The 15,953-nt window shown below is 41.6% G+C and overlaps 1 protein-coding gene across 1 annotated transcript in view; it reads left to right on the top strand.

Annotated features, from left to right (window-relative positions):
* The window catches only part of ZNF281 (zinc finger protein 281), a 523,665-nt gene that overhangs the window by 16,934 nt on the left and 490,778 nt on the right, over positions 1–15,953 (top strand). Inside the window, exons 3-6 of the mRNA XM_075278252.1 lie at positions 430–553; positions 1,364–1,447; positions 3,873–3,991; positions 5,919–7,537. Coding sequence (XP_075134353.1) covers positions 430–553; positions 1,364–1,447; positions 3,873–3,991; positions 5,919–7,537 — 1,946 coding nt within the window. The remainder of the gene's footprint in view (positions 1–429; positions 554–1,363; positions 1,448–3,872; positions 3,992–5,918; positions 7,538–15,953) is intronic.

Here is a 15,953-nt window from a genome sequence, read left to right as displayed (position 1 = left end):
TGACGGCAGTGGACTGTAGGACTACAGCATGAATAGCTATGTGGACAAACCTTAAGACAAAAGACCATCCTTGAGTGAACTAAGTTTTTGTGTTATAAATAGATGTTTCAGTTCTATATGTGGCTCAGTCTATGACCATAAATAGAATGAAACTGATTCTTGTGGATTTTTTTGTTTCCCGCAGCACAGGCTATATTTTGTGCTCACCATTTTCCAGAGTTTACGGGAACCCTATTCACATGCTAGTGCAGTGTTGGCGGTTATGATGGGGATTATCCTGCAAGTGTGAACCGGTTTCTATAAAGTGTGTAAAGTGTTTTGAGTGTATGGGATGTTGTGACTTAACATTTTCACTCCTGACAGACTGCTTTATTGCTGTTCCTATATCCAAGTATTCAGCATCTAAATCTGCTGGACTTTCTTTTTCAGTCATTAAGTGGCGATGGTGAAGCTGCTAGCGTATCTCCAACTCATAAGCCTCATACATGTGAACACTGCAAATCTGCTTTTCGAAGTTCCTATCATCTGCGCAGACATGTACTCATACATACAGGTATGTCTTGTTGAGGTAAAATGAAAGCCTATATAACTATATTCCAGTCAGGTCTGCAGAGTATGGAATTGTCTGTGAAGTAGACTGTTTGCAGACACAAATTGTTTAAAGTTGCTAGCTTGTCTATTTTTATAACTGCACAAGTCTATGTATAGAAATCTAGTTTAAGCATGTCCGTAATGATCATTGGTAGTTTAATGTCTCAGATCTGTCTCTGCTAAGTCTGTCTGCCCCGCGGGTGTTTAGATAAAGCCTTTAATGGTTATTCAGAAAGGAGTGTGTGGTGCTCTGGCCACATGCAGCACATGGACAGTGAAGTGAGTGTTACTGATCCCTGCTACAACTACATGTGCGCTGGGAGCAGAAAAGATATGTTTGATATATGGAATAAGTGATGGATGGAGCCCTTTATGAATATTTATTTACTTTGCTTACTTATATCGCACCATCATATTCTTCAGATCTTCACAGAGATACTGTTAACACTGTCCCAAGTAAGGCTCACAATCTAAATTCCCTATCAATATGTCTATGGACTGTGGAGGAAACCCACACAAACACTGGGAGAACATACAATCTCCTTGCAGATGTTGTCCTTGGCTGTACAAGGCATCAGAACTAACTGAGCCACCGTGCGTATTTGAACCTCCATTTTCACTATTAAAATTAAAAAAAAACAAAAAAAAAAACCTCAGATAATGCAGGTTGTACTAGTTATACTTTCTGATTTAAAAGATGATCTTTAAGGCAGCAGGTTATGCAACTAAATTTCTGTCATGCAACAATTTTCTCTTTTTTATTTATTTATAGGTGAACGACCATTTCAATGCAGTCAATGCAATATGAGCTTCATACAGAAGTATTTGCTTCAGCGGCATGAAAAAATACATAGCGGTATGTATAATTGGCTGTCTTGTCTCTCTTTTCATTCAAAGCCATGTCTACTTATCAAGTGAGGCAAAAAAATATGTCTAAAACTCATAAAAATAAGTGGGATGCTTGGCATGTCCTGCAGCCTTTGGCACTTCTTGCCTAGCAAATTTCTCCCGCTATGTATTAAAAAGATGACAAGATTCAAATATTTTGTCCAGTTTATAGGTGACAATATATTTCATTCTGCATTAAAACTAAGGGTATGTTCACACTGTTGTATTAAGTAATGACTTTAAGCTAGACTCCGTCTCTAAATCTGCACCAAGTTCACTTCTGGTTTTACCTTGCATTGTATTTAGTTGGAGGCAGAGATCAAAGCAGGACACTGAAAAAAAAAGATGCATGAACTTGCTGCGGATTCTGTTTCTGATCAGCTGCAGAACCCGCTAGGTACTTTGCTGATTTAACCCCAGTTACAGAAAGCCGCCTCAAATTCATGTTCACTTTCTGCTCTGTAATTGTATCTAAAGGGTTCTGTTACACCAGTGATTCCCAATCGGGATGCCACGACAATCCGGTGGGGAGATGGCCGCATGACTAGTTTTAACTACATTGGCATTCTTTAGGGGGCCACTGGAGGGCATTATTTGTCAGGGGGACATTATTAGTTGTCAGGGGGCCACGGAAGAACATTATCACTTAACATTTTTAAAAAGAAAAAAAAACTGCTCTAGCTCTAAAAATGCTGCCATAATGCAGTTTTTGTAGTCATATCCTTTGTAATAAACCTTACGGGAGTCTGTCACCAGGACCTAGCTTGTCACGCATCCCCCATGAATTGGTTGGAGTCCCTGGAATCAGAAAGTGTTTCTCCCCTTATGGATCGGTACCTCTGTTTTCCCAATATTCAAATGAGCTCTTTGGAACAATGAGGGATTTGCAGTTGATCAAGAGAAGTGACAACTTGCTCTGAAATCTGCTTAATCTATCCTGGTCTCTCAAGACTGACTCGGTTCACAGAGGTATCTGATTTTAGTTGCATATAGAAGTTTATGAAGAAGGGAGGGAGAGCAAAGTTAGATGGTAGCATAGATCCAGGCACAGACATCATACTGCAGCTAGTAGTAAGGTTTTTGGGGGTTTTTTTTTCCTGAAGTAAAGTGCTTTATTCAACCACAGTACTGTCCAGTACCTCTGTATAATGTGGTGAAGGGTGTGTGCTAGAGAGCAGAATCTAGGTTTCCTATGGTGAATTCATAGCCGTTAATATCCACCTCCCAGCTTGGTAGGAAAACTGGGAAATGGAAATGGTGTCTAGTCTCCAGGAGAAATTACTGCTAAAAACGCAGAATACAAGTTGCCAGGGCTATGGAGTCCAAGTCAGGACCAATTTTGGGTGGGGCTAGAGAAAATAAAATGATCACATTTTGAAAATATTACACAATTATTATTTTTATACTTATTTAGGTGTATAGTTTTACATATTTATTTCATAAGAATTTAATCACTAGTTTTTTAAATGAATTAGAGACTCTTTACTTCTGATTGACCATTACTGTCAGCCATTCATGGAAGAGTCACTGGTTTGACTTAAAAATCCTACAGTCCTGACAAATTCTATAATAGACAAAAAAAAGTGTTACTCCTGTTTTCACACAGCAGCCTACCCTACATTGTCATCTTGTATTGTAGCTATGCTTTTAGACATCTGGTCACACACAAAATTACTAAAGAAAAACTCCACATCCGTATTGTTAAAATTGAAATCTACAACTCTGCTAGATCTGTAGTGTGACTGATATCAATGGTACCCTAGTGACCCCATTGACTTTCAGTGTAGTCCATTTTGACAACTTGAATAGCTCAGTTTACTGCGCTATTTTTGACACTGAATCTACTGCAGTTTCTGGCAGAGGTTCCAAATTCAACTTCCTGCACAAGTGTGTTCCAGTGCCTTAGCCTCTCCATCTTCACTATTATTATATCTGTGTTTCTTCACATGCAACAGACTGTTAGGGTCAACGCACACAGAGTTTTTTGGTGAGGAAAAAAATCTGCTTCAGGAATTAGGAAATGGATTTTTGGAGGCTTTACTAGTATTCCCCCCCACCCTCCAACACAATGTATGGACCTTTAAAAAAAAAAAAAAAAAAACCTCTCTATGGTGACTTGGGATGGATTCTGATGCAGATTCAGCATCAAAATCCTCACCAAAAAACTGTGTGCATTGACCCTTAGAGGAATTTCTGCCATTGAAAATTTCTTCCTTTAATTTGAATGGTGGGTGATTTTTGGTAGCAAGAATATGCAGGCCCAATTCCGATGAATGGAATGGGTGTCCCATCACAGGAATTTCTATTACTAAAAGCGAAAATGGTAGTATCTCTAATGTGACTGTCGGGAGTTTATTAGGTGAAATAGGATCAAGTTGTATATTTTGTTATAGGTGAGAAACCTTTTACCTGTGATCAGTGCAGCATGAAATTTATTCAGAAATACCACATGGAGCGACACAAGAGGACACACAGTGGGGAAAAGCCATACAAATGCGACACTTGTCAACAGGTATGTTTATAGCTTTTTAGCACCAACAAACTCCTCTAGTGCTGTACATTTTCCATGCGGGTCCAGTCTCTGCCCTCAGGACCATCTAGGGACACACAGGGCTGCTGTTTTACTGTGTTTTTGACGCTGGGGGAAAAAATGTTTTCCAGTTTTAGTAAGGGGGCGTTCACATTACCGTCTGTGTCCGACAGGTAGTGTCCGCTCCTGGTGTCCGCTTAAATCTGGCACGGACATTAGGAGCGGACACTAGCTGTGTCCGTGACACCTGTCATTCATTTAAATGGCGATCGGGTGTGTTCTTTTGCACTCCGTGCCTGTCCTTCACTGTCCGTTTGTAAAGATGTCCAACTTTTCAAGCGGACAGAAAAACCCGACATGTAGGTTTTGGTATGCTTTGGTATGATTCTGGGGATACCCACTTTATATAGTTCTACTGTATTTAAAAAAAAATAAAAAAAATAGAGATATATACAGTGTACAGTATATACTCTAGTATACGCCGAGCTTTTCAGCACAGTTTTTGTGCTGAAAAAGCCCCTTCTGCTTATACTCGAGTAAGCAAAAAAAAAATTTTTTTTTTTTTTTTCTTAGAGGGCCCCCCCTCTGAGAAAAAAAAAAAAAATTTGTGTCTATGACCAGCCGCAATATCAATGTATAGTATCTCCCATAAAAAAGTGGGGGAAAAAAAGCTTTAAAAAAAAAAGTTGTAAATCATTCCTTTCCCTAGAATACATACAAAAGTAGAAAGTTACTGTGAAACACATACACATTAGGTATCTCTGTGTCTGAAAGTGCCCGGTCTACTGAATATAGGGTACTGCAGTGCTCCTGTTCCGTCGGGAAGGGGTTAATCGGAGCATGCAGATACCCTATATTCAGCCAGGCTGAATTCGAAGTGGGGGGGAAAAAAAAACAGTCCTCAAGCTCAGGGTAGGGGCAGACAGACAACCAAAACAACCCTTCCCCTTTCCCAGCATCTACTGCACCCAAAAACTCCGACCATTTTAATTTTTTTAAATTTTCCAGTAGCTGCTGCATTTCCCCACTAGGCTTATACTTGAGTCAATAAATTTTCCCAGTTTTTTGTGGTAAAATTAGGTGTCTCGGCTTTTGCAGAGACAGGTGTACTTTTTAGTTATACCATTTTGGGGAATGTCTGTTGCTTTGATCACCTTTTTATTTAAATTTTTACTAGAGGCGATTCAGCACTTTTTTTTTTTTTTTTTTTGTCCCTGCTACAGCATTCACCATGTGGGAAAACTATTTTTGAGTTTGTAGGCGGCATTTTTGAACATAGGGATACCTAATGTGTGTGTTTCACAGTAAATTTCCGGCTGTCATAGGAACAGGTTGGCTCCTGCAATATCGCAGAGCGGGAGCCACCCTGCAACAACATGGGTATGGGGCCATTTTCTGTCTTTCAGTTGGGGGGGGGGGAGGGTGAAGGTAGTCCTGGCTGGCAGTACCCTCGGTAAGAGTGAATTCTGATTGTGGGCATTCATTCACTGTATTACTACTGTTTTTCTTTTAGGTGTTGCTTATGTTAAAGGGGTATTCCCACGTCGCATACTCACAAGTCTTCGATGCTGTAAATTCTTCTTTCTTCCGGCTTTGTTGCGTCATTGGTGGGCGGGGTTACATATGCAAAGCCAGCAGCGAGAAGTCGTCGCTTCTATGCCGCTGGCCCTGCGTGTGCGCTCCTGATGCAGTTAGGCATCGGACGTACAGCCTTCACAATGCAATACAGACCCGGCATCCGCTGTAATAGAGAGGCGGATGCCGGGGAGTGTAGACGCCGGCACAGGTGCCTGCAACATCGCTACGCTCCTGGAAAAGTCTTACATTCACATTAACAAGCAGTATAGATAGGATCCTTGTGATGGGACAACCCCTTTAATTTAACACAATTGTTTTTGTATTTTGACAGTACTTCTCAAGAACAGACAGGTTGCTGAAGCACAAAAGGACATGTGGTGAAAACATGAATAAAGGATCATTGGATCCTGGGTCATCAAATCCTGGTATGGATGGTTTGTCTGGCAACTTTGATTTATCTCAGGGAAATTCCAATTTTTCGGGGCGCAAAAAAGGCAAGTCAAGAAATGGTCCCTCTCATAAGGAGCATAAGCAAGGCAACAAACTGAATGAGGCTCATTTGGGAGCAAGTCTCGACATTCAGACTTATGCAGTAGATGTTCCAATCGTGTCTTCCAGTAGTGCTTCAGCCAGCACTGGCATTGAAGACTTGGATGCTAAGGGGCCAAAATTGGTGTTCAAGAAGGTCAACAGGAAACAAGTAGAGAAGAACAATCTCTCTTTGGAGTCTCAGTCTGCTAACATGGGTATTCATAAACTTTCAGATAAATCCAACAGTCCTCTGGATATGGTGGGAAATACCAATGTAGACACCCTGAACCTCCTTCAAAGTTCAACTAACAAAGGTTCTACGAGTAGCAACTATGATGACGCAGTACAGTTCCTGAAAAAGAGGAGATACTTACAGGCCTCCAGCAGCAACAATGCCTATTCTGTGAATGTTGGGCATATGGTAGCGCAACAGTCTGTCATTCAGTCTGTAGTTCCCAATGTTATGGACGGTGACAACCCACTAACGCTTATGGATTCCCAGGCACTGAATGTTGAAATCAAGAACTGTCATGACAAGTCTGTCATTCCTGATGAGGTTCTCCAGAGTATTTTGGATCACTACACTCATAAATCGGTTGTCCATCCTGACGTCTCTTTTAACATTGCAGAACATCATGTTGAACTTCAGCCGGCAGCAGACCATAGTGAACTGGTGCAGGAGGATAATGTCTGCTCAGACTCGTCTACACCAAATGATAAAGCAAACATGTTTCAGGAGTATTCTAAACACCTTCAGCAAGCGTTGGAACGAACAAGCCATACAACTTCATTCCCACTGGCAACGAATTTTCAATTTGTGAGCCTATCTTCATCTCTCGCCAATCATTCTCTCTTTCCCGACAAACAGATTTACACTACATCTCCTCTCGAGTGTGGGTTCAGTCAGTCGGTAACCTCAGTATTACCGTCCGCTCTGCCAAAGTCACACTTTGGCATGGTGGTGGGCCCCCAAACTGGCTTTTCCTTATCGCTGGAGACGCAGCAGTTGACTCCTTCACAAGAGTTGGCCGATCAGATAGACTCACAGAAAACCTTAGACACATCCTCCGGTTACCAGATTTCATCTCAGGAATTGAATGGGCAGAAGGATCATCAAAAGGGCCTGGAGTCCTCTTCAGGTTTCCACCTTCAACTTCACGATTTGGCCAGTACTTTAGAACAACACAAAGACGTCAGACATCAAGTCACTTGCCAGATTGAGAACTTTGCACAAGCATTTGGTTCTCAGTTTAAAGTTGGCAACAGGGTGCCAATCTCATTTAACACTAGCACTGATGGGGGAGTGGATCACAGGTTGAGGACTTCAACTCCAGAATTCTCAGGGTACACAAATTTGCTGTCTGACGTAAGTGAAGCAGGTAGTACAAGAGTCAAGACGTCAACTAGTCAAAGCTTCAGGTGAGGCTGTGAGCTTGCCAGACATTCGAGGTCTTTTAAACCATGGTGTATTTTTTATTTTGAGAACACTGCCATTTAGAATGTTTCTACACAATCGTAATAAGATTTATGTAATCTATGCCCTGTCAATGCAATTTTTTTTTTTTTTAAATGAAAAAGTGTTGTGATAGTTCAGCTTGTACCTAAACTTTTAATGAACAATTAGATAGTGGGGGAGGGACGGGGAACAGGGTAGCCAAACAGCGATATTGGGACAACTGCTCGGCAGTCAGTTGTCTTTGGTTCTTTTTTTTTGTTTGTTTGTTTTTTTCTTTTCAGATTTCCAGAGGGAAAGACAAAATGCCCATTGGCAGAGTATGGGGCTAAAAAAAAAAAAAAAGGAAGGTGATTTGCATATTATTGGACTCAGGAATGGGATTTTTGGGCTTAAAGGCACATAACGAATTAAATGAAGATCCCCTTTAAACCGTTTATTACCAGAATGACGTCATAACCTTCAGAATAGGTCACACCTGTAGCCTGTATTCCAATCTATATATTTAATATTCTCGGCAATAGCTTTAAATTAACAGACTTAAATTTACTATTGAGATTTTTTTTTTTTTTTTTGCAAATTATGTATGTACAGTGTTTATTTTTTTTTTTTTCCTTTTTGATATACCTCATTTTTTACTGTTCATGCAGCATTCAGGAACATGTATTTTGCAATATCATTGAAAATAATAAAAAGAAACCATTGTGTTCAAATTGTTTTATAGAAGTGTGCAAAATGTTATAAGTTGAATTTCAACAAAATGTTGCCTTTTGTAATAGACAAGCAAATGGCATTGGCTCAGCCACAACCACGAAAATGACCACGGCTACTCTGTAAGTGCAGAGCAGTTGTATTTCCACAGCCGAAATCCCCTGGTAGTGAAGCGGATAATGTGGCAAAGAGGAACGTACCCTAAGATTACCACGTTCAAGTGGGATCACTGAGCTTCAGACTTTAGTCTTTTACGTTGACTGATCATTTTTAGTGCCACACGCGAAAATTGAATTTCAATTGAAATGTGCCCTGATCTTCTAAAATGGGTGATAACCCTTTAAGAAATGGATTTTGAAAGGAAATTTGATGTCATGTGACCTTGAACTCTCAATAAAAGTGAATGCAAGTGGCTGATCCACTCCCGTAGTTGCTAACCGAGAGATGATGCACATGTATATGTGCGACCATTTACTTTGCTGCTTTCTTAAGCCTCCCAAGTGGCTTACAAGTCTAGAAAGCAGCATGGTACCTTTTTTTTTTTTTTCGTATTGAAATCTGGGAAAACAATCTAGGCTGTGTTGATATGGCCATATGCTTGGATAGAGTCCTTTCCTGTGTTCGTATATTTGAGATTCTCCTTCATCTACCTTGGGGTGGGTTGGCATGAGGGGTAGGCAGTTCTTGAATATGTTAAGGACCAATTTATTTTTTCTTTCTTTTTTTTTTTTGGGGGGGGGGGGGAGGGGGGAGTTGTGTATATGGAAGTGTTAACCTTTTTAGTCATTTTATTCCTGGAACAGTTGCCATGCATTGGGTTAGAAGGGGGCATTTGCTTGTTTACAGGTATTGGTTTACTAATCGGTGATGTTTCCATTCAGATTGCAAGGTGACCTTGACAATTTCTCTAAGTTGACACCTATTGATAAAAGCTGGTTTCGTAAGGCTGACATATGGCGGCCCAAACTTGTTAGGCCATATTGTTAGCTATGAGTATTGTCAGCTTATCTTATTAAATGCAGACTTTAGGTTTCTTGACCCTTTAATCATAACGTTGACCTCAGTATATGGGATCTCTCAGTGACTGACAGTCATTTTTTGTGATGTGAGGATGATACACACTACTACTTCATGGCAGTAGTGCTTGCGTCAGCTCTTAGGACCCCTTCACACGGAGTATACGCTCGCTGATTCTGAACGTGTAACACGTTCCGAATCAGCGGCATTAAAACAGATCCCATTGCTTTCTATGGGAGCCGGCATACGTGCGCTCCCCGTAGAAATGAATGGGCTGCTTTTTTCCCTATTGCTTTCAATGTGATACGCGGTGTTACACGTTCAGAATCAGCGAGTGTATACTCCGTGTGAAGGGGCCCTTACTACTTTCAGTAGTGCTTGTACTAAATTGCCTGCTGAGTTTTGAAGATCCCCAAAGCCTTTGCTTTATAATTAGATTTCTCCTCATGGAAGGTACAAACCTTTTGTCTGCTATTGAATTGGTAACTTTGTTTATCAAAATCTGTAACTTGAACTATTGTGATATTGTAGATGTTAATCTTTTGGGCCAAAACCTGTTTATTGATTTAAAAAAACAAACAAACAAAAAAAAAACACAAAAAAACAAAACTAAAAAAAATAACAAAACACAAAAACAAAAAAAAAATTCCTATTTTAGAACATGACACTGGAATTGGTAACCACTGTAAACAGTAAATGGACCTCAATAAAAAAATAGTTTGGGATTTGTGGAAGTATGTATATTTTTATGCTAAATGGGGTTTACTCACAACGTAATCATATTTACATCTCTTAGCCATTTCAGGCCCAGTTCACATCTGCATTCGGGTTTCTGTTCGGGATGCCCGCTTGGGGACCCCACAAACGGAAACTTATATGCATTAAAAAGCGGTTATCTGGAAAACCCACGGACCCAAAAGACTATATAATGGGGTCTGTGTAGTTTCCGTAAGAAACTTGCAGAGAGTAAAGTGCTTCTTGCACTTTACAGTCTATGTGGTCTGTGGGTTTTCCAGGTAACCGCTTTTTAAAGGGGCTCTATCAGCAAAATTCTGCTAATAGAGCCCCACATATGCGTGAATAGCCTTTTAAAAAGGCTATTCAGGCACCGTAAATGTTACATTAAATCCTGGTCCCGTTTTTAAATAAAAGCATTAAAACATATATGCAAAACTTACCTATCATGCACCATGGGCAGGGATAAACGATGCGACATCAGCTTCGGGCATACCTGCCTCTTCTGTCTTCTTGGAGTGACGCCCTCTGGTTCCGTGTCTTCCGGCTTCTTCTCTTTAAATCCCGTGCCTGCGTAGTAGCGTTTCCCTCCGAAACGCTACTGCGCAGGCTCACTCGCCATTTTACTTAATGGCAGTTCGCGAGTGAGCCTGCGCAGTAGTGCTTCAGAAGGATTTAAAGAGAAGAAGCAAGAAGACACGGAACCAGAGGGCGTTGCTCCAAGAAGACAGAAGAGGCAGGCGAGCCCGAAGCTGACGTCGCATCGTTTATCCCCGCCCATGGTGCATGATAGGTAAGTTTTGCATATATGTTTTAATACTTTTATTTAAAAACGGGACCGGGATTTAATGTAACATTTACGGTGCCTGAATAGCCTTTTTAAAAGGCTATTCACGCATATGTGGGGCTCTATTAGCAGAATTTTGCTGATAGAGCCCCTTTAATGCATATAAGTTTCCGTTCGGGGGTCCTCAAGCAGACTTCTCAAACAGAAACCTGAACGTTGATGGGAACCCAGGCCTAAGTTAAACATTTTTGCTAATTCTAAATATACAAATAAAAATTTTGCAGTTTTCAAGATTGTACCCATGAACATTGTTAGAGCGAATCTGTTGTCCTGATAGGTTGCCTGCGGAAGTAACCATGAATGCAGGAATTTTCTATGGTATGGGACTTGAGAGAAATGAGGCCATGAGTTCCTTATTGTGGCTACGTCATCAGGCAGAGACAGTGCATATATGAGAAAATAACCCGCTCACCGTAGTGGAAGTCCTGCTCGGGTTTCACAGTGTGGAAAATTCTTGCCTATATGGTTGTACCCATTGGCAATTGATTGAGATAAGACTGTTACCAGGGTATGTTTACACCGTGTTTTTTTTTTTTTGCAGGCGGTTTTTGATGTGGAATTTGCCTCAAAATCCTTATGAAAAAAAAAACACCTCCCATTCATTTCAATAGGAGTCTGTAGCAGTTTTTTCCTCTAGCAGATTTTTTTTCAGCTAGCAGGGTAAAAAAAAGCGACATGACCTATTTTCAGGCAGGTTCCACCTTGAAAAACCCATTGAAGTAAAAAAAAAAAAAAAAAAAAAAGTGACAAGTGTTTTTGATGCGTTTTTTTACAAAAACCGCTAGCTTTTTTTCTAGAGAAGTTTGTAGGTCCATACTGTGAGCTGTAGCAAAAAAAGCAACAAAAAAAACCAACACATCATGTCAAAAACCAGTTTCCTAACTTCTGAATCAAATTTTTCAGCCTGCAAAAAACACCATGTGAACAATACCCTAAAATGGTTAAAGAAAATCTTTAAAACTGCAACATTTTTAATTATTTATTTTTGCAGAAAATGTTTGCCTTTTTGTCTATAATTTTAAATATGGAAATGTTCATGGGAAAACTCAGTTAAGACTCAATATACTGGGCAAAGGCATTTGAACTCTGAGGCATATGCTGGTAGGTTATGACTCTAAAACTTCTGTAGGTGCCTGGTAAAAGACCACGTTGCAGAAACTGTCTTTGGCTGTTGCAGAAATGAAAAGAAAACCACATTTTACAGTAAAGGAACCTTCACACCGAGTTTACACTCGCTCATTCTGAAAGTAAAACTCGTTCAGAGTGAGCAGCGTAAAAAACAGATCCCATTGACTTGAATGAGTTTTCTGGGACTGGTAAGCTATCAATATCTGATCAGTGGAGGTCTGGCATGGCTGTGATCAGTCAATTGAAATAGCTGGTGACTAAACAAAGTTTAGCGCTGTACTCTTTAGTGGCTGTTCCTTGCACTTAAAGAGGACCTTTCACCATATCTGGGCACATGCAGTGTTATATACTGCCAGAAAGCTGACAGTGCGCTGAATTCAGCGCACTGTCGGCTTTCCCGATCCGTGCCCGGTGTAAAGCGCTATCGGTCCCGGTACCGTAGCGCTTTACAGTCAGAAGGGCGTTTCTGACCATTAGCCAGGAACGTCCTTCTGCCTCGCGGCGCCAATCGCGCTGTGCTGTGGAGCCGGGAGGAACGCCCCCTCCCTCTCCTGATAATGCTCGTCTACGGACAAGCTGTGTGAGCAGAGGGAGGGGGGAGTTCCTCCCGGCTCCACGGCACAGCGCGATTGGCGCCGCGAGGCAGAAGGACGTTCCTGGCTAATGGTCAGAAACGCCCTTCTGACCATAGAAGAGCTACGGTACCGGGCCGTAAGCTCTTCACACCGGGCACAGATCGGGAAAGCCGACAGTGCGCTGAATTCAGCGCACTGTCAGCTTTCTGGCAGTATATAACACTGCCTGTGCCCAAAAGTGGTGAAAGGTCCTCTTTAACCCTCATGAATTGAAGTGAATGGGGCTGAGCTGCAATGTCTCAGAGCCTGTATAAAATGTATAGAGTTGTGTCTGGTAAACAATGAAGGTTCCATTTAGTTACCTGATCAATGATGGGAAACCCAGAAAACTCCTTTTCAGCTAATCCAGCCATGTGCATGAGCCCTATTATTCACCAGCAAAGTACAGCTGCAATAGTTCAGCTTAAAAGGGTTCTCCATTTCCTTTTCTGAGGAAGTGACATTACATCCTTTGGTCAATATGGTCATGTCACAGCTCTGCACCATTCATTGGACTGAGTGATAATCTGACCGTGAGACCAACAGATATGTTCCTTCCTGAGAAGAGTGTGGAGCGCAGTATCATATCCCTGGATCACTCCTTTAGGCTGAGGCCCCACAGCAGAAACACAGCTTTTTTTCAATTTTTTTCGCTGTTGTGTGTTGCAAATTTTACTGCATTTTTTTTGTATTTGAGCCAAGGCCAAGAATAGCTATAAAAGGAACTGGAAATCTATAGGAAGTTCTTATCCTTCTTCCTTCTGCTCAATCCACTCCTGACTTCAGCTCAAAAAAACGCAACATAAAAGCTAAGTTTCCGCAACGTGGGGTCTTGGCCTAACAATATAAAATGGGTTGTCTGTAGTGCTACAGATTTTAAAAGTAAAGCCTTTGACAGAGTCTGCCTCATTGACGGCACCTTACAGGTTCTTCTAAAGCAGAGAGCTGTAGCAACGTTGCGTCTATTCTCATTGTTTTCTGTATCAAGAAGGAATAAATACGAGTTGGACTTTCCCACTTCTAATGTACCGTAATGTTACATTTTATTGGAGGCTGAAAACTGATCAGTATAGTCATGTAGCTCATTCTTTGTGTACTATATATTAAAGTGCACTTGCCTGTTACACAGTGCTGCACCAAGCATGTCCCCTTTTTTACATGTAGGATGTTCCCACCTAATTAAACTAGAGGGAGATCTTTTGATTCCTTACACTGATCAGGTGTCTGCAAAGCTCTGGTTAGAGGACACTTAATACATTTTTGTGGGGCTAGCTAGTTCTGGTCACCTGAGTGGCACTATACAATTGTTAACTGTATGGGATATATTTTAGTGATATATGCTCCCAGCACACCGAAATAGGGGATTGAAGGGGCTGCTGTACTCCATAGCAGGAGCATATCTGAATATTGTGTAGTGGTACTGCAGCTTTCTTCCATCCAAGTGCATTTTTATTGCCGTTACACAATGTATGGAGCTGGGATTGAAGCAGCTGCAGTGCCCCTACAGCTGAGGGTGTTGGGAGTAGGACCTTTGCTAATCTCATATTCACCTATTCTAAAAGAGCGGACATTAAAAGGATTTCCCAGTCCCTAATGCAAGTTTCAGGTTTCAAGGTGTCAGAAACTACTGGAGTGAATGAGGACGGAAGAACCTCTGCTTTTATTCAAGCAATTTTAGGAGAGCTGTAGCCTCATCCATGCAGCTCTGATCCTATTACTTGAATACAATTGGTCTGAGTTCACGCAGAGTCTTTTGGTCAGGAATCTGCCTCAAAATCAGCCTCCAAAAAAAGCCTCCCAATAGAGTTCTATTAATAGAGAGGCTGATTTTGAGGCAGATTCCTGACCAAAAGACTCTGCGTGAACTCAGCCTAAAGGGTAAGTTCACACAGAGGTTTTTGATCAGAATTTTGAAGCCGTATCCGCCTCAAAATCCTTACCAAAAAGACGGCTTCTATTGCAATCAATGGGAGCCGCTCAGGAGTTTTTTCCAGGAGCCGTTTGTTCCGGCTCCCGGGAAAAAAGAAGCGAGGTGCTCATTCTTCAGGCCGATTTGCCTCGCGATTCGGCCTGAAGACAAACCCTCCTCTGGACTAGGCCTATTCATTGGGCCTAATCCGGAGCAGAGTGTGCGACTGGATACCGGTGCAGTGCACCAACTTTCAGTTCTGGCTACCCCACTTTTGGACCGGAACCTGAGGCGGCCTCCACCTCAGGTTCTGATCCAAAAAACCCTGTCTGAACTTACCCTAACGGTCTATTCACACTGAGGAAAATAGTGAGAAATTTGGTGTGGAATTTCAGCGCTGAAAAAAAAGCCTCCCATTGACTTCAATGGGTTCCTTTTTCTCGCTGGCAGAAAAAGGAACCCATTGAAGTCAATGGGAGGCTTTTTTTTTTCCCCCCCCAGCACTGAAATTCCACACCAAATTCCTCAACATTTTCCTCCGTGTGAATGGAGCCTTTAGGGGCATCTACACAGAGTAAAGTGATAAGACCCATTGACTTCAATAGTTTCCGCGTGTTAAGCGGAACCCATTATAGTCAATGGGAGTCTTTTTTAACAGCGCTGATTCTGCGGCGAGTTATCATGGCAGAATCCACGCCACATTACTCCGTGTGAATGCCCCCTTAGGGAGCATTCACACTACGGAACGCCAGCGTGTATCACAGCCGTACACGCCGGCGTTACAGCAGGGCTGCCGGACACTTCCCATTCATTTCTATGGGAGCCGGCATGCGAGCGCTCCCCATAGAAATGAATGGAAAAAAGCAGTCCATTCATTTCTATGGGGAGCGCTCGCATGCCAGCTCCCATAGAAATGAATGGGAAGTGTCCGGCAGCCCTGCTGTAATGCCGGCGTGTACGGCTGTGATGCACGCTGGCGTTCCGTAGTGTGAATGCACCCTTAGGCTGCTTCCATTGCAGCTTCTGGAGAAGCTGATCTTTACAATGTCTTGGTGTCATACACTCACAGATGAGATACTGATGCCGTAGCTCTGCAGATGGGTCATCAATATGAAACTTGCCTAAGGTCCAGAAAACCTCTTTAATATAAAAGCTTCCCCAAGTCTCTCTTTAAGGATCACAAGACTCTAACGCTTAGAAGAGCTGTGTAAAAGGCAGGTACACCTTAATTCTAATGTCCATTTCAAACGGGTACATCATTTGAATCAGTATTATGGTGAATGTGTCTTTTTTTGTATTTTTGTATATACGTGTGTGAGAACATATGGGTTTGTCGTGCAATAAAACAGTTCAATATATTTTTTTTTTCTCTCCATGCAACAATATGCACAATTTTAACCTTTTTTTTTTTAATTTGTTTT

Source organism: Leptodactylus fuscus, chromosome 6 (assembly GCF_031893055.1).
Source record: "Leptodactylus fuscus isolate aLepFus1 chromosome 6, aLepFus1.hap2, whole genome shotgun sequence".
Taxonomy (NCBI): domain Eukaryota; kingdom Metazoa; phylum Chordata; class Amphibia; order Anura; family Leptodactylidae; genus Leptodactylus; species Leptodactylus fuscus.
This window is presented reverse-complemented; position numbering and strand designations above follow the sequence as displayed.